The sequence below is a fragment of the Siniperca chuatsi genome, linkage group LG16 (assembly GCF_020085105.1).
Source record: "Siniperca chuatsi isolate FFG_IHB_CAS linkage group LG16, ASM2008510v1, whole genome shotgun sequence".
NCBI classification, from domain to species: Eukaryota; Metazoa; Chordata; class Actinopteri; order Centrarchiformes; family Sinipercidae; genus Siniperca; species Siniperca chuatsi.
This window is the reverse complement of record NC_058057.1, coordinates 13,376,032-13,395,654: the sequence shown is the minus strand read 5'-3', so window position 1 is coordinate 13,395,654 and position 19,623 is coordinate 13,376,032. Positions and strand designations below refer to the sequence as shown.

Genomic DNA, 19,623 nt, shown 5'->3' with positions numbered 1-19,623 from the left:
AAGTAGGGGCAACAGCAATGGCCATGCAGACCAGTCTCCTCTTCATTGGAACAGGTGTAGGAATTCCCAATCAGTTAAGTTTGCAAATTTGGGTAGATAACATCATGAATAGGCTAATATCCTTCCTGAATACCTTAATACATTTCTAAGATAGGCTAAATGCATGTGTAATGCTAATGGGGTGAAACCACACATGAAAAAATTAGCATATGTGTAATCTAAAGCTATACTGTTGTAACTAACTAAATATCTGAATTATGAGGCACACAATAAACGGCAATAGCAATAATTTTTTTTGGGGGGGGGTTCAACTCAAACACCCATTCCATGTCTATCAAGGAGTGTTTTGTGTTATCAAAATGGGGCAGAACCTCTTCAGTTTGAGTGCTCCTATGTTATTGACCGTGCCCCCTCTCCCTCTCTGTCTGCTGAACCAATGCAGGTAAATGAGATGCAGCTTTAAAGCCAGATAGGAAAATTATCCTCCCCAGCAGCCACCCATTAGCGACCCAGTCACACGTTTTCCCCCCAAACTTGCGCCCTTGAAGACGTTACAACTCCTGTGAAAATCTCCGGACATCGTTGGGAAGGTCAAACTGCGACTTTGCTTCCCGCCCGCGGACTCCAGACCACCAGCCCGCAGTACTCGCTCGCTTCCATGCCGCAACTGCAGGGGTGGAACCCGGACTGACCTAAGCCGAGACTCCCCTGGTGTTTCTGCCGCCTCTGCTGCTCCATGCACCGGCTCAGTGTCTGTACGCAGTCAGCCTGCTGTGGAGAAATGGATTCTCGCCGTTGACTCAACCCCATCGAGATAGGTAAAGATAAGAACAACAGACTCTATCACGAAAACGAACTTAAAGGCGTTCTTTATCCTAACATTTTTGTAGATTAATGTACATAGAATGTAAAATTTTTCATAGCAGACTATACTGTAATAGTCTAACCTACAACAAGGTCACAATAAACTCATTTCAGCCCCTATAGAAGTCTGTAGAGTTAATTATAGAGATGCCATATGCTGCCTGTTAGTGTCATGATGCTACTTCAGATTTGTATGTTCCTATCAGAGGACTTAATGTAGACTACTGGTATAAAGATCATAAAATACTAAACTCATCTTTGATTTCACATGCACCCTGTAAGTCTGTATGTGATATTGTTAATTATTTTTTTATTGTCATGGTAGAGCATTAATTAATTATTTAGGCCAAATTCATTATTTTCTCATGATGCACCAAAAAAGTTGCCTGCAGTGTGGGCTGCATGCCATTGATAATCCTCGCCTAAAGTACTTTATGCACACAAGTACATAAGTAAGTTTTTAAGATGGGCCAGTAGCAGTGAGCTCACATTGAGCCAAGGAAGTTTAACGTCCCTGTGTGCCTATCTATAGTGTTATGGGCAACAACACACAACACTCTTCCCTTCAATGGTCTTAATTTAATGGGTTGAATTTGAATATACTGACAGTTAACCGTTGACCCCCCCTCAAACTAGAAAAAAAATTTGCTTGAGGCCACAATGCAAATGTGCAGTGGTGGTGGTGGTACTCCACTAACACACACATACACATACACATACACATACACACACATACACATGTGTGTGTTAGTGGAGTAACTGATGAATAATTGGGAAAGAATGCAAATAGTAAAGAACATTACAACCGCTATCCCATCTTGGTCTTTGGGGTTTGAAGCCAGGTCACTAAATTCAAAATATGCCCACTTAAAATAAAAGCTGAATAAATGGTTGTACTTTGCAGAATGACTGCATTTCCATATAAAGAAATAGTCCATGCAGACAACGTCACAACTCTGCAGACTCGTCAATAAACACAGTAGGTGTAAGTGTGATTTTTTTGTTATCCATTTTTTCCATTAAATATATTAGACCCTGGATCAAAAGGCAGCAGAGCTAAAACCAAGGCCTGAGATCAAGGTTATGTCTTGGACGAAGTTTGTAATCCATCATTTCAGTTACCAAGTCCAGTCCACTCTGAGCTGTCTTTTTTGTCACTGGCATCACAGAATGGTTCAGATCACCCCACAATCCCCATTTTGGGGTTTAACGAAATCTACTGACTTGATTACTTATTTTTAATGAAGTACCATACTCTTTTGGAAAGAGAAGAATTGCAGCCTGTTATGATACAACCACAAGGACATTCCACAGTTTGTTTTGAGCCTCTTTCTCCTTGTAAGGCAATGTTTGAGAAAGCTTTTTAATAAAGAAAAGATTGGAAAGGGAAATAGTTACAGGGTGACTATTATTGGTCCTTTCACAGTGACTGTATAAAACAAAGTGAAGAGGCTTTCGGTCAGTGTTCACAATGAGAAAGCAACTACACAACAGCTGCGTGACTGAAAGAGGAATGATGGATGATTTTCTGCCACTTTTGACCCTCAAATAATCGTACAAGGCACAGGGCATTGTTACATTCTGGCAGACAGGAGGTGACATTTTGTCTACAGAATGCCAAATTTAAATGCAGTTTTATTTTGTGTAACTCAGATAGAGCTGAAATTATTACTCAATCAATAAGTCAATTGACAAAAAATTAGTGCAATAATTTTGATAATTAATCATTTAAGTCATGTTTTTAAACAAAAATTCCATTAATCTCACTGCCTGCGGCTTCTCAAATGGGAGCATTTGCATTATTTTTTTCTGTCAGCTATGATAATAAATTGAATATCTTTACGAAACAAATATGTCAACTTAAAGGAGCAGTTTGTAGGATTTAGTGGCATCTAGCAGTAAAATTGCAGTTTGCAATTTGAATACCACTCGCCTCACCCTCCCCTTCCAAGCATGTAGGAGAAACTACGGTGACCGCGAAACTCGAGAAAAACGTGAACTATAAACACTCTAGAACCAGTGTTTGGTTTGTCCGTGCTGAGCTACTGTAGAAACATGGCGGTGCAACATGGCAACCTCCGTGGAAGGGGACCCGCTCCCTCTGTAGATAAAAACTGCTCATTCTAAGGCAATGAAAACATAACAATTCTTATTTTCAGGTGATTATACACTAATGAAAACATACTTATAAAGATTATATTCCATTTCTTCCAATAGCTCCTCCTAAATGTTACACACTGCTCCTTTAAGCTCTGGGAAATTGCATTGGACCTTTTTTTACTATTTTTAGATATTTTAAAGATCAAATTGATTAATCAAGAAATAATCGGCACTGTAATCGATAACAAAAATGATTATAAAATAATAATTTATTATATAGCTGTGCACTGATCATACCAGGACTTAACTGGCAAAAGAGTCACATTCAAATAGATTGCGGATGCCAAATTTGAGCGCTGTTAACTTATATATTCCATATATTTGTGATATATATGTGTGATTCAAATGAGGCTCATATCAGCTTGTAGACAAATGAAAATGTAGACCTGTAAGCGTAAATTTAGTACATAATTCATGTCGCCAGTAAATCTATCAATCAATTAAATCTATTATTTACTCTCTGATATAATGGTCATTGGCTTTTACTTTACTTTGCACAAAATAGTCGTCTGTGTGAAAGACGTTAAGTCTAAAGAAGAACTACTTTGGTATTTCTCAACAAAAGATAGTTCACTTCTACCTCAGAAATATTTACGTAGGTTTTCTTATGTCGGTCGTTCTAGTACTCAGAGATGTTTAACCCTTACAACAGCTTGAACCTGTGAAGAAGGTGATGATGATCACAGAAACAGAAGCCATAAGACTCTTTACTTTCATAAGTTTCTCTCAATCAATCCACTCGGGCACTTTCTCTATCACTACTTGTGTCTTCTACAGCTTATGGGAATGAACAGCAGCTGTGTGTGTGTGTGTGTCTGCTCGTGGTTGATTTTGTCTCTCCAACAGCTACACTCCTGGCGGGGCTCCAAGCCACAAGTGTTTTGGTAGAGTGGCGAGATAAAGTAGTTTTCTGCTCTCATGGGACGCTGAGCCTTTAGATAGAAACAGAAGCATTCCCCCTGTGTATGTGTGTGTGTGTGTGTGTGTGTGTGTGTGTGTGCTGGCTGGGTTGCACTCTGTTTCTTTCTGGTTGTTTCATGGTGCTACAGATAGCGGCTGTGTGTGTGTGTGTGTGTGTGAAGAACCATCCTCTTTCATGTTTTTTAGGATCTTTGTTTGATGTTTCTGAGTTTTTTTGGTAAATTTGAAATATTGGGGTTGAGGGCAGATTTTTTCATCTACTGCCTGATCGAAGCTGTCAGTTCAGCCATGAAAAATGTTTTATCTGCTCTATTATTGTCCCTGTTTCATATTTCTATTCATATTTCATATTTGTATTCATTTGCACTTTTTGCAAACAAACAAAAAGCACTGAAATGGAGTGATTGTGTTTTGTTCATTTTGTTAAAGGTATTGCTGAAACATTCAAATGTATTAAATCTGCATATTATTCAAACAGTGAATAATTTGAATATCCCTCCCTTGTCATTTTTCATCCTCTCTCACCATTTCTTTGTCCATTTTTTCTATTCATCTCTCAGTTGCCATCTCTCCACTTCTCTTTAATTTCTCTAATTTTGCCCTCCCAACAGTTTTCACTCACTTGAGAGCCATTTCCTGTATCTGTGTAGCGTGGTTTTCGCCACTGCCCTGCCCCTTTAGGAGACTAGCGGCATGTCCTGAGTCTATTCACTCCGATGGGAGAAGTGAGCATAGATTATGACCGATTCTTTTGCCTCATAGTCACCAAAGTAAATATCGGACCCATTTTTCACAAGCCACATATCTTCCGAACATTCTGACACTATAATGGCATTTTTCAGACAGACAAATCAGGAGAAAAGTAACTTTGATCGAGACCCGTCTCTGTCTCTGTCTGAAACAAACTGCGAGATCTGGCCTCATCTCTTCTCTAACCGTCGGTTTGGTTTCACTGCAGTGCTGCCGACGTTGCTTTCCAACCGGATATACAGAAATTTAAAAGGGACTAATACGTGAAACCATGAATTAAAAGTTAAAACTTAATAAAACTTGTGTTTCTTTACTTAATAATACTATTATTGTGATTATTATTTAACTGTAGAAATGGAAATAGAAATGTAGGCGACAGGAAGTGTATACCATTTCATACCATAGACGCTGTCTGTAATGCGTTATCTTCTATCCTTTGTCTGTCTGACGGTTGGTCGGTAGGTTGGTCCACCACTTTGTTCCAGACTGAAATATCTCAACAATGGATGGATTTCCATGATATTTTGTAAAAACATTCATGGTCCCCAGAAGATGAATCACAATCCTACTAACTTTGGAGATCCCCTAACGTTTCCTCTAGCGCCACCATGAGGCTTTAGTGAAATGTCTCAACAACTGTTAGATGGATTGCCATGAAATTTGGTACAGACATTCATGGTCCCCAGAGGATGAATCCTAAAGACTAATCCATTAATTTGTCTTCTAGCGCCATTAGCAGGTGAAAGTTTTTACTCATCCACTAAAATATGTCAACATGTGGATTGGTGGATGGATTGCTACAAAATTTTGTACAGACCTTGATAGTTCGCAGAAGATGAATCCTACTGACTTTGGTGATCGCTTAACTTTTCCTCTAGCACCATCATCAGGTAATTTAATTTGTCCAAGACTTTGGTTTATGACCAAATGCAAAACTAATGACACTCCCATCAGCCTCTGATGTACTTTTTTTTTACAGCTTATTAGCAAATGTTGGCACGCTAAACTATGATGGTTAACATGTTAAACATTATACCTGTTAAACTGCTTATGTTCATTTATTTAGTACAGCCTCACAGAGCCACTAGCGTGGCTATAGACTCTTAGTCTTGTTTTTTAATCATTCATTCATTTACATTGACATTAGTATACTGTAAAACACGTTTCAAGACATAAAGATACAGTACATATGATGTCGGTAAAACATTGCTTGAATGCACATGTGAAGACAAGATAGATTTCTACAAAAACTATACTATAGTAAAACATGCCCCTAAACTTGATTCTTTTTGTTGATACTCAAGTTACTTTATTGTAATTAAAGGAGTCTACCCTACTCTCTATCCTCTCCTACAGTGTGTTTATTTTGGTAACACAGTCACTTCATAATATCTGATTACAGATATTGTAAATAAATTTGAATAAATACATTTTGTCAAACAATTATTGATGTTTTATGATACTATGGCACTCCTTCCATCCCAGTCGAATTGTATTTTCTGATCAACCATAAAGCTTTGGAATGAAGAAGTATTTGTTTAAACCACAGGCTGTATATACTTAAAAGTTTTTGTGATGAGACAGAATGGTTTAGAACTCATGTTGTCTAAATCTAACCTCCAACCAGGCAAAATAAGCTATAAAATTATAGACATTATTCACCCTAAGCCTGATAGTGGTAAATAAAGCCCTGGGTAAACTCTCAACAGTAATTACTGTAGGACTAACGATCACCAAACAGAAAATAAGATCTCCTTGCAGAATAGGGTAATAGGTTGATAATGTGAACATTTCCATCAGCTCTAACAAGTTTCACAGCTTCCCTCTTTCCCCTCTTCACCCGGCTTTGTTCCATCCAATATAGAGGAGACTGAAAGCTTAGTTAGTTAAAGTTAATCAGTAAATCCAGCACCCTGGAGGCCAAATTGCATTCACTTTACAGCACAATAGACACATTGTCCCCAATACTTTTATCACTAGCAAAGCCATATTCTCCCATTAGCCATCAGTTTATTTCTTTGACTTCTGAATACACTCTGGTAATTACACAATCGCCTCCCCCCAATTTCTTTTTTGTCTTTTAATACTCCTTCCACTTCCCCCTCCCCCTTTCCATCTCCATCGTTCCTTCAGTCTGCTTGCCTTCTTGCCACTCATTCATTCACTCAATTTTGAGTCTGAAGATTGAAAGCGCTGAAATTAATTTGCAGAGAACACGATTGATGTTGGGAAATTAAATATTGGAGCAGTTTATCATGAGCAAAGGGTGATTAGTAGAATTCAGATTGAGTAAAAAAATGAACTGTTAATACATTCTCATTTGACAGCAGGCTTCTGGACCTGTCCAACATGGTCTTTATCTCACAGATGAGATAATTTGATGTATATTGTTGTTTTGGAGTGTTTGCTTCCTGTTTCTCCAGTGTGATGTATCTCGCCTTCCCCTGGCGGACTGCGAGGGCATGAGACTGCGAGGAGGGCGGGTTTTCAGTCCTGACTCCCACCTGAAACTGGCCCCTCCTCTTGTTGCCTGGTTACCTGGCGTCCTCAGCAAGGGAATACGGCTTCGTCTGCGTTTGGATCGCCGTGACGACCGGGGGCGGGGCTGCTGGCAGCTGGTGGACCTGGAGACAGAGTCAGAGCCAGTTGGGCGGAGACTGAGGAGTCGCGCGCAAAGTAAGAGATAATTCCTAAAAAGTGATTCTCAGCATTTTATTTTGAAGGTGATTTGGCCAGACTGCAAGTATGTGCTGGAATGTAATGGACTACGTCTTCCATCAGTGATGGAAGAAGTAGTCAGATCTTTTACTTAAGTAAAAGTAGCAATACCACAACGTATTGTCACTGTACATTGTACACTGTGTATAAATGCGCCTATAATATAGGGTCATTATTACTTATGCATTAAAGTGCATTAAATTGAAGGGGAGTTTTATGTAAAACAATACATCATATTTATAAGTACAGAAATGCAAACGCAATAGAGTTGAAATATAAAGTTGTAGAAATGGAAATAGGTAAAATACAAATGCCTAATCAAACCTAAATACAGTACTTGAGTAAATGTAGTTAGTTGCTTTCCACGACTGTAACATCATCAGGGGGAAATAGAGCAACTCCAGAAGTCAAATTCAAACGTGTGCAGTATATTTAGACTTGTATGTGTGTGCATGTGTGTTTGTGTGTGAGTGTGAGAAGAGGGCATTTAAGTATTCCTGGATGTGATTTATCAAAATGTCCCATTTCCCAGTCCATTCCCCTCTCCGACCCATAACTGATGAAAAGAGCAATACACTTCACTGTCCCTGTCTTCTGGAGTGTGTTGTGTTATGAAGGGGCTCAGTGGAGATAAGGAGGGGCAGCGTGTGTGTGTGTGTGTGTGTGTGTGTGTGTGTGTGTGACTATTCCTATTTAATACACACATTGTTGTTTATGCGTTTATTTATTCCCACCTTATCACATGACTCTGGCGCAGTATCCGATTTCACTGTCTGTTACCATGGCGACGCCCTGCCTGAGCTGTAAATAAATTCAGGGGGTTTGTTACATTGTTACATTGATTAGAGAACACACACACACACACACACACACACACTAATCTATTCTACAACCAGGCAAGGGTATATAATTTCTAGTTAAAATGCACAATATTTTATGCATGCATTTTGGTGTTGTGTTTTTGACAGTGTTTAGACTGTATGTTTATATGTGTGTAGGTGTGTAGTGAGGCATTAGCATAACTCACTTCATTGCAGTTTCCCCTCGGCATAAGTGAAAACAGATACAAATCTCCATCCCCTGAAGCTGGTGATTAAGTTATGCTAATCATTGCTGATCATTGCTGCATTACTGTGGCCATAACAGTAGGCTCCAACAGCTTTCATATGCCTCCCTCTAACATTCAGCTTCCAAAAGGATATCCCTTAGTCGGAGAATAAAATTGGGCATAGGGATTCACTGATCACTTAAATTGCTTAATTAGCCATAAACAAATTAGGCTGCGGTCCCAAATGTATTGTGTTAGGGTGCAGTGCAGCGGTGCAAATCTTTCCCCTCGCCTGCAAAAAATGGTGTTCTCTCATATTGTCAACCAGTTTTAATGGGCTTCCTCCCCTCATATCCAATTTTTTAAAGTAAAAGATGATTATCTGTTCTCTCTCAGTCTGTCTCTATATGCAATGTGATGCGCGGTAAAGGGACAGGACTGATTGAGGAGGGACATCAGTATTAATCTCGCTGTGTAATTACTTTTATGATTTATGGTTCTCTTCCTCCACACACACACACACGGGCCTCCCATCATCACAGTCAGTGCAGATGAAGTGTGTGAACGTGTGCCAGCACTTAGTATCATAGCCTTATTGTCCTGACCTTGCTGTTTATTGTCTCTTTTTTATTATCATGTATGGGCTTCAAGTAATGAAATACTGCAATTTGTCTGGCCTGTCACATTCAGTGTTAGAGCAGCCCGTGAGCGACCGCTTTACAGCAGACTCCTGACAAATCTCTTTACACCCTTGCAGCGGCAGCGCATACGAGCGAGGGCACGTTGGCGTTTGATCCTCCCTGTGAAAGGTTAACCTGAGTTTGATTGAGTGTTAAAACCCACGGATGTGGCTTCTTTGACTACGAACGGGAATCGGCTTAGCAACCTGAGTGCAACTAATCGATAATGTGGTATTGAGGGGGAAAAACCTGAGTTGTACTCTACACTTGCAGCCAATAACAACAAATAAGCACTCTGGAGCCTGCTTTTTCTTTTAATACCTGCACCTCAGCGGGTAAAACACACACAACCTTGCCTTTGGCTGGTCTTTTTTCTTTCCACGTGTAGATTTTTTATTATAGATAAAACAAAAGCAGCATACATGAGCTGACACGAAGGCAGAGAGAGTCTATAAATAAAAGGAAGGCAGTGAGCTTTGACAGCAATATGATCTTTCATCACAAACAAAAGCAGCAGAGTAATCCTGAAGGGCTTCTGCTAGAACCTTTTGATGTTTACAGAAAAATAGATCTCTTTACCTGAAAGCCAGTCTGTGTAAGAAAAGTTCAAGAATTTAAGTGATTAAAAGATGATTTTGGTAAAATTTTTGGACTAGACTCTTTATGCTTCCTGTGCAGAAATTTGCATTTGAATTTCCTCAGAAATAATTTGAGGACAGATTACAGTTTGCAACCCGAGCGCTTGTAGCACAAAACACTGCACAGCTTGAATCCCTTGTCACCAGCTCTAAGCCTTTTTTGAAGACAGAAAAGAAAAACCCTGAGCTGCGGCAACTGTAATTACATTACAGTCCCACACAACCACACACACATACACACACACAGACAGACATCGTTTTGAGCTCAGCAGGTCTGCTGGCTGCCGCGGGATGTTAGAGGCGTGTTGCTATGACGACTGAAAGGGGACACAGAGGAAGGGGGTTAGGGTAGAAGAGAAGGGGAGGAGGGGGTTGTTTCGGAGAAAGGTGGTTGGAGATTGAGGAAGAGAGAGCGATGCACGCAGAGTTGCCGGTGTCTTGACAGTGCGTAGCAGCAGAGAACAGTAGAGGCAGACTGTTGGAGATCCATCAGGGGAATATTCAGAAACCTGCTGCTGGAGCGAAGCATCACACATACAGAGATTACCAGACGGCCGTGTGCATGGTAGGCAACGCTCAGAATGATAATTTTGCGCAAATTTTGAAGCTTTTTTTAAAAATGTGATTAGGTCTGAGAGGAAGAGGATGGATGGCATCATGCATATTCACGTGCTCTTGTCTGTCTCTGTTCCTGTTTTTCCCCTTTCTGCAAAGACAAATACTTTGTCATCACAGGAAGAGGATTTTATTCTGTAACAGTTGTCTGTCTCACTGTACTGAAGTCAGGCCAGTTCTGAAATAAAAGAATTATAGGTATATGACAGCTAATTGGTAGAACATCAGTCTCTGTAAAAGCGCAGTCAATCAGCACAGAGCGACTTAGCTTCAGATTGAAAGGCCATGTCAGGTAAGCGCTCGTGTTGCATGAATTTAATGATGAAGTGATCGATTGAGAAAGAGATGTATTGTGAAAGTCTTGGCCATGTGGATATATGGTACCATGACAAATACTTGAAACCACTGCTGTGTGTATGTCTGTGTATGTGTGTGTGTGTGTGTGTGTGTGAATGCGCACTTAATTCATTGTTTGATTATGTGGGTGTTGTGGGTATATGTGCTTTGCTTTCACTTCCTGTGTGTGTATGTGGGGGGCTTTGTCTCTGTCTGTGCAGTAATGATATTTATTGCAATCTTTGCAGTTGGAGAGGGGGAGGGGTGTGGTGGAGTACGAAGCTTTATGTGGCTTTGTTTCTACTATTTCCTATAGTTTCTGTGTGTGCGTGTGTGTGTGTAGTCTCACATGTACATCTAAGTTTCCGTTCCAGTTTGAAGCTGAGGCAGTGGTGCGTGCAGTTTAAAGCTGCCATTTCCTGTTACTTAGAAATTACATTTTATAATCTCTCTGTCTCTCTCAGGTCTGATGAGTACCTTGTCTGCCGGCTCAGAGATGCAGACTCCCGCTCTTGGCCCCCAGTTCATAGCGGGGCCCCAGAGTAAGGTACCTGGCAGGAAGAGAGGACGGCCTCCAATCCGTAAGCTAGAGTTCCAGAGTCACTACGTTGAGCCTCTGTCGCCTCTCAAGGTCCCAAAGAAGAGAGGCAGGAAACCTGGCTTTAAGGTCAGCCAATCATAATTTTATTTATGTATCATGCTTTGTTTCTGTGTGAGAGTTAACCAGCACATTTTGTTAACTGTGCGTGACACAGTGCTATATTTTAAAGCTACCCTGTTATGTTTTCTTGTAAATATTTACATTCAGATTTCTCACTAAATGGTATTGTGTGCTTTCTTCTGGCTGAACAAATGTGTTAAAGCATTTCCTTCCTCATAAACTGCAAACACAGTTTATTAATATATTAAAACTTGCATTGTTTACATCCACAGTTACATGGCTAGCTGTTCTCTTCTTCTGTGCCTTTTGCTGGTGCATTGTTAGGTTTATTTACAGGACAGTGAAAACTGTCAAGAGGAATGTGAACGTCACATACAGTGCGCATCCTCATGTGTGTGCTAGTAGAGCACGAGTTCCAAACAAAACAGGGACCCACTCATCACAACATTGCTCCATAGTGCCACTAGTGGTCAAAAACTCAACTAGGTACCTTTAATTATCACTGGTATTGACACTGCTACCTGGAAAAATGTAAGTATTGGTATTACTTTTGTCATTAGTAGTGTTGGGCAAGTTACTTTCAAAATGTAATATATTACATATTACTAGTTGCTTTCATTTGAAAATAATAAGTTACTTTACAATATTACTGTCTGTGTCGAGTAATGTGTTACTGATTACACTACTTTTGCGTTACTTTCACCAAAATAACTGCAGAAGTACGACTAGGCATTATATAAGTGTTGTTTCATCGTGGGCAATCAAAGGAAAGCAGTTCAAGTTTATCGCAGTTCATTGCAAATCCAGTGGTGGGCAATATTGTATAGCCTAATGAATGCTCTCCTCCGGAGCGCACGGATCTGGCTCCTTCATGCATGCACATGCAGTGGTTACTACTTTGTATTAAAATCGCCCGCTTATATTAACAATAGTGTGATGATATAGAATAATTAAATAGCCTAGACCTTTTTAAATAAATAAATAACCTTGGACACAGGGACGGGCAGGCAGATAAAGGATCAAAGTCTGATAAATTATGAGATAGAGATGAATGTTTTTCAGGTTACTTGTGCTGTTTCTCTCTGTAGAGAGTTCCCTCGGCTTCCCTAGACATAGATTGCACGTGACTATTATGTTCTTGTCCTTTTCTTTGATAAACTAAAAGTAATGAGAGTATACCCATCTCAAAAACGTAGAGTCTGACTCCGCAGCCATCTCAGCCAATGTGATTCTTCAGGGGGATGTTTTTTCTGTGAATGAATTCTTTAAAAACAATAAACACTTAATTTTGGGTGGTAACGTGTTACTTGACATAGTAAATGTCATAGTATTACCCACATCCTATTAGTAACGTATTATATTACTTCATTACTACTAAAAGTAATATATTACTGTAACTTTTGTAACACGTTACCCACCACACTGGTCATTAGTAATGGTATTGTTATTGGTATTAGTGGTATTTCTTGAGATTATTTTTTGGTACTTTGCCTTTATTGAGCAGCCTATAGTACTAGCCACTAGGGCTAGGTCAAAATTTCCACCTTTTTAATACTTAAGTGGCTGAAGGAATATTTCTAAAACGAATGACCAAATTCCCATTAGCCTCAGCTATATTTGCTACCACAGCACACTGTGGTGCCACCCATTGGCCAAATATTATTTTTTTTGCCCCACTAGTGGTAAGGTCAATAATTTTGTTTTCTGATGTGCAATGAGAATCACAGTTTTATGGAGCCCCTTGCATCCTTATATTTGTTTGTTTGTTTCTTTCTTTTTAAGTACAGACACCCCATTGATTTGTGTATATGTGTGTATGTATGTGTGTACCTTTGTATGTGTGCAGTTGAAGCCCAGGATGGTGATGTCCCCACTAGCTAACTCTCCTCCCAGCAGCACACCAGAACCTGAGATGGGCTCCCTCCCACAGGATGCTGCTCTTGTCCCCCACTCTGTCACACCACAAGTCCTAACAGGTAACACCACACATGCTACACACATAGGCATCTTCACCTTTATAAGCTTTTCTATCTAGTAATATAAATGCTAATAGGTCTGTACAGAGTGAAATCCTAATCAGGAAATGTAACGGTAAGAAAACAGGAGGGATATGATGTTAGAGAAGCAAGGGGTTGATTCAAGTTACAAGGTCTAATGATTTAATTTAAGCCTTGAGACCTGGATCCATTCAGTATGAGGAAGGTGGTCCTAATATTTTTACACTTATTATACACTCACAGCTTGACTTGGTGGTGTGATTTTTGTGGTATGAAATGTGCTCACCCTTCCTCGCTTTTGTTTTTGTATCTGATCTTTTTCATCCCTCTGCTACACTGTTCTCACTGTGACTTTAATTCAGTGCTAAAATACACTCTTCTGTATCTACAAACATCAGTGTGGTGTCTCTCTTCTTTGTTCTCTAAATACAAAGATGACTTGTTCTCTGTGATGAGATATGCGTTTAGATGGAAAACATTACACTCGTGTGCATGTCCGCATGTTGAATCAAAAACAGCACTAGTGTCTATGTGTTTACAGTGTATGTTTACATACTTTAAAATGAGAAAAATACACCTTCAAACATAACCCAGACATATTTTATTTCTTATTCCCTTTCATTCTTCTCGTCTAGCATTTTTTTCCCACTTAGGCTCTGGAGGAAATTTTTAATTCTTTCACAAAATTAAATACATCTCATACAGCGATCCTTTCTGTCTCGCTTTTTTTCTCTCTCCATTTTCCCCCTCACGGTCTGACCTGCTCTGAATAAGAAAATATTTTAGGCTTTAGTGTATTTGAGGTGGGAATGGGAATCTCATGTGTCAAGGACCAGCGGTTTGCTCTTTGTTCTTGCAAATCACGAAAAGTGTTTGATGTCAGACTGTAGACATACAGAAGCGGAGCGCGCACACACACACACACACACACACACATATATACACACACTACAAATCAGTGTGCTCCCTGCGGTGCCACATATGTAAATCATTTCTCTGGTGAAATGGAGAAGCATTTCAAAAATAGTCCCTGTATTTTAGGGATATTTTTTGGGATACTGTCTAAGCAGTGTACATTCCCTTTCAAATACTGATAATTTTGTTAAATCATTTTTTTAACATAAATATATTAAAAATGTATTATTTTGTCACCATTTCTAGTATTTACATGGTTTATTTAAGAATATTTGAGATTTTAGGATGTAAAGATGTAAGAAAACTGTTAAGCTGTTGCAAGTGTTACTTACTGTAGATATACAAGGACAGAGATAGTGCTTCATTATAAATTGACAATAAAGCATACGCATGTACTGTAGGATATGAAGGCAGTTGTGTACTGTATGTGTGTCAATATATAAGCCCCCAAACTCACATTCACAGATCTTATCACATTGATTTTTCAAAATACAATACAATAATACGTTTGACCTTTGTGTGAGCACAAAGTAGGGGTACTTCAGAATCATCTCAGTGGAGTATTTCACTCTTATAAATCTGTCATCAGGTAAATCCATAACTGCCCAGCTCTGGCATAACCAGCAGGCATCTATATTATTGACAAGCTGAAAAATGGTTGGCACAAAGGGAGCAGATTCAGAGGAATTACTGACTACCTTTCAGCCGTTACACATCCAAACAGTTACAGGCTGAAGAGGCTTTAACACAGCTTACCTGTGTATTTATTTAACGCACTATTTAAAGGGTATGAAAAATCTAACAGCTGTCTAATATGGTACATAAGTCTGCAGACGTTATATTGGTCTGAAAGCAAAGTAAAATATTTAAATAGATGTTAGGCTCCAGATAGGCTTGCCTTTAATGATTCCCCTTCCTGTTGTTCCTCCTCCAGCAGAGACACCAATGCCTGATGACTTCCTATGTGACCCACCAGTGGACTCCAAGCGCTATGCTCTAGATCCCAGCGACTCTGCCTTCAATGTCATGACATCACAGTACCCACCAAAGCACTCCTATGGCTACCGTGGCAGCAGTTGCTCTACTCCAATGGGCTTGTGCAGACAAGCATCAAACCCAGGAAGCTTCCAGGAAGGAAACAGGAATGGTAAGGCTGTGTTTTAAAGTCCGATGTACATTCACCAAGAACACAAGTGGTGTTATACAACGCAGACCACACGTGCTGTCACAGTAAACCAACACATTACAAGTATAAATTTATTTCCTACATCTGTGCAATTTTGCTTTATACCTATATTTTGCTTTCATTTACATTTTTTCAAAGGCTAAAGAGCTTTGTACCTGTACACCCATGGCACATGCGTTTTCACTTATTTGCACGATTAGATCTCCTTTTAGTACAATGGAGTTGTGTACCAAATGTGCTTGATTGACATCTCTCTCTCTCTCTCACTCTAGTTGCACCTATTAAGGCGCGATAACTTACACTTACTTATTCTTATTGGTCTGGTTTATGTAATTTCCATTAAACTGGAGCAAATCTGTCAGGTTAATTAGAAACACCTGTGTGGGTGTGCAGAGCATTTCATCTGGAACCCCCCCAAAAAAGTCTGTACTTTTGGCTTCTTCATTGACCAAATTATACAAAATTTGAACTCTTCCTAGAATACCATCATATATTATATATTTTGATATAGACACACACACACACACACACACATAGGAATAAACACAAAGCAGAATGTGTTTATTCCTATGTGTGTGTGTGTGTGTGTGTGTGTGTCTATGTGTGTCTATGTGTGTGTGTGTGTGTGTGTGTGTGCATGTCTGTGTGTGTGTGTGTGTGTGCGCGCATATGCCTGCGTGATTATCAATAGGTTGTTGGTCCATCGGTAGTGGAGATGATGAGATTTTGCTCTGTGTTTTATTGTTTCCTTTATACTGCCCAGGGACTCCAGATGGATATTAGCTAGTAGCTAAATCTGGTACAAAGCATCTTATCTTTTTTGAGATTAATGTATTTTGTACATGGTCCCTGATATAAATACATTTGATAATCTAAACATATATTGTATATTACTGCTTCAACAAAAATGGACTTTAACAGTTGTGAAATTAGATAAAGCTGTGACTTTGCTGGTTCCCTTTGTTTGCATGAGTAGCATACAGCCATGCTAATGCTACCCAAACTGAGTGTGACTGGAGTCTCTGCTGGTTGCCTGGCAACGTCATGGTAACAAGAAGGCTCCAGAAAGTCACTGCGCTCAATCAAGGAGAAGTCCTGCAATTAACACCCTGTAAAAGCAAAAACGTCACTTTTACACAGTGGTTTTTGTACTTATTTAACAAACAAGATACAACGTGCTAATGTGTGTGTGAGTTTTAGAAGTGTTGTTTTGTTACCTTCAGACAGAGCCCAGCTAGCTGTTTCTAGTCTTTATGCTAAGCTATCTCCTGGCTGTAGCCTCATAATTAACGGACAGATCTGAGAGTATTGATCTTCTCATCTAACTCTCAGCGAGAAAGCAAATAATCATATTTCCCAAAATGTTGGTCTCCCAAAAGGTCTTGTCAAGTGACATTATAAGACTGTCAGTGTTTTGTTTATTTGTACCTGTTCCCCTGTGCTATCTAGCTTACAGTCCGATGCCAGACGCTGGGGAGTGCAAGCGTCCTGCTGGTAAGGACCCGTCCAGCTGGGGTGTTGAGGAGGTCGTTTGGTTCATCAAAGATGCTGACCCCCAAGCCCTAGGACCCCACGCTGAGGCATTCAGGAAGCACGTGAGTCCAGACTACTTCATACTGTAGCCTATGGCCAAATGTTTTAGAACAGAGCTTTATATCCCAGCATGCATTGGGGTGTTAGGCAGGGAAACCCCTTGCAAGAGGTAGGGTACGTTTTTATCTTGTGACCAGGCTTTTCTTAACATAGCTACAAGGCTAAAACAACCTAGACATCAGCTTTTTAAATTTTTTTTACATATAAAACATGTTGCTTTTAATATCTCTATATTAGCTTAAGATTGTATACATAAAGTTAACCGCGCAAACAGGTGAAAAATGTGTTATATTTTAGTGTTATGTGTTAGTCACATAGTTCTGTGATGTGTTTCAGGAGATAGACGGAGACGCTCTGCTCTTGCTTAAAAGTGAGATGATGATGAAGTATCTGGGACTGAAGCTGGGACCTGCGCTTAAACTCTGTTACCACATCGACAGGCTTAAACAGAATCGCTTGTGATTTGCTGCAGAGGAGCCAAACCCCTGATTGTCTTTCACTAAAACTGTACCAGTGCGGATTCTCTCAAACTTTCTCAACCAACAGCAATACATCATGAACGCCTTTGGATCCAGGCTTTTACTTCGTCTGCACCCGATTTTGTTGACAAATTTAACATGTTGACTGTACATATTAAGACTATTTGCAGCTGAAGCAATTATTTCATCTCCATCATGTTTACTGGGTATCTGAATGGCTTTAGATTGTAAATAGTTTGGCTCCATGCAGATGGCAGCTGCTGTATATCAAAATGTCCACACTGCAGTCTGCACGCAGCTTACTGCATCTGACGCTCAACAGCATTAATTTGTGCAGATGTTAATCATGGACACCGTATCAACACCTCTGAAGACCCACAGAGACAGGGAGCTTAACAAACTTGTATGGTGCTTTACCTCTATCATATTTAAACTTAAAGAAGTCTTTGGATTAAGGCACAAAGCTGCTGCAGTTTATAAATCATAGTTTTGTTGTAAACTGATGATAATGTTGAGGCAGGAATCACTCCTAGACACAAACTGTAACTAATAACCAATCTCTCTCTTCTGCAAGTATTGAAATCTTTTGAATTTTTTGGAAATCTTTTAACTTTGACCTTTAGCTAGTGTGAGCCACTCTTGAGTAAATCCAAATTAAGATGAATTTTTCTTAATATAAGTGAGACTTTCACTTTCTCTAATCCATTTTAGTTTGTATCAAGGCTTTATCTCTAATATTAAAACACGAAAAATTGCAGTGCAAACAAGTGATGTATCTCACACTCAAGAAAAGTGAAACAAAATGATTTGCTAACATGAACATTTTTTTAACCACAAACCACAGCACAACAGTGAAGCACTTAGGCATTACACCAGTCAGAGGTGCGTTATAATCACATGACGCTTATAATGACAGGAAGGAAAGGAGACAACGACTGGGGGTTTTCACCATGTTCTCATGAATTGTATATCATGTTACACAATACTGAATAGCAGGCCACTTTGCAACCTACCTAGTGAGGCTTTTGTTTCATTTGGGGTTGCAAAGTGGTGTGAGAGACAGCAACTTGTAGCAAACTCATACAACTCGGTGCTCAGTGAAACTGTTACTGCCACTACAACAACAACACTTAACAATTTAATCACTCTCCTCATACACTTCATCGCTATCTCTGTGTGACTTCCAGATAAAGCTACAGTTTACATTCTTCTCATACAATACCTCTTCAGTCATTCTGAGTCATGTTTTGTTCTGCCTAATAATAAAACAATATTTCATCTCCAAACTGTAAAAAGTGACAAACTATTAAGTAAAATGTATTGAGCATTAATAATAACATTTTTTTGCAGCCACCAAATACAATTTTGTCATATAGAATTGTACAAACAACATTAATGATCAGTCACATGCAGTATATGACAAACCTGTACAACTTGTGGTTAAACAATGTTTTTTAACTTACTGTGCAGTACTCATTACTTAATCTTTTGTGTTCTATGTGTTTTGCTTAAATTTGTGTGTGCCACAGACTTGTGAGTACAGCATGTATATCTGTGTATGAATTCTGTATTTCATGACTGTCTTGAGCCCTAGTGAGCTATGGGCTGATTTCACATTTTATTTTCCAGTTGATGTTTTTCAATCTGATAATTTGATTTCAGTGATTTGCAAGAAATGAGGTAATCTTGTTGCACAGGAGCAGTTTCCCTAAACTATAAATTTCCAAATGTTTTCCACAATTTTTTATCACACGTGTGAGCCATATTTAATCAATTTTGACTCTCAAATGACCTTCCTTTTCTTTTTAATGTTTTTTAAAGCATACTTTTTCCAGACAAAATAAACCTTCTTGTTCAATGAAGTCTGATTTATTATTATTAGTAGTAGTAGTAGTAGTACATTATAAGACGTATTTATTTATTTATTCAGTGTTAAAATATTTAAAGAGGTACTGCATACTTAATTATATGACTGTACTGTGATGAAACACATCAATGCTGGTGTTAATATTGACATTCTTACCAAATTTATGAAAATCTGCATTTCATGGGTTGAAAATGC

General features: G+C 39.2%; 1 protein-coding gene across 3 annotated transcripts; it reads left to right on the top strand.

Moving 5' to 3' along the window:
* Window positions 1-319: 319 nt before the first annotated feature.
* scml4 (Scm polycomb group protein like 4) lies at window positions 320-19,423 on the top strand. Of its 3 annotated transcripts, none has more exons than XM_044169857.1 (7): window positions 320-818; window positions 7,119-7,371; window positions 11,195-11,397; window positions 13,238-13,367; window positions 15,241-15,450; window positions 16,939-17,084; window positions 17,419-19,423. In XM_044169857.1, exons 2-7 carry the CDS (start codon window positions 7,158-7,160, stop codon window positions 17,542-17,544), a joined length of 1,029 nt encoding a protein of 342 aa, XP_044025792.1. In that variant the 5' UTR covers window positions 320-818; window positions 7,119-7,157; the 3' UTR covers window positions 17,545-19,423. The 3 variants fall into 3 exon arrangements, with proteins under 3 accessions (XP_044025792.1, XP_044025791.1, XP_044025793.1); XM_044169856.1 differs by having other exon boundaries at window positions 347-818; window positions 15,238-15,450; XM_044169858.1 differs by lacking the exons at window positions 320-818; window positions 7,119-7,371 and adding an exon at window positions 10,533-10,686 and having other exon boundaries at window positions 15,238-15,450.
* The last annotated feature ends 200 nt before the right edge of the window (window positions 19,424-19,623 follow it).

What these genes read in the sequence shown, in the direction of transcription:
- scml4 (XM_044169856.1), top strand. Translation starts at nt 7,158, where the DNA reads ATGAGACTGCGAGGAGGGCGGGTTTTCAGTCCTGACTCCCACCTGAAA. An exon ending in ACTGAGGAGTCGCGCGCAAA is followed by an intron (nt 7,372 to 11,194) that starts GTAAGAGATAAT and finishes TGTCTCTCTCAG; the next exon opens with GTCTGATGAGTACCTTGTCT. An exon ending in GCAGGAAACCTGGCTTTAAG is followed by an intron (nt 11,398 to 13,237) that starts GTCAGCCAATCA and finishes GTATGTGTGCAG; the next exon opens with TTGAAGCCCAGGATGGTGAT.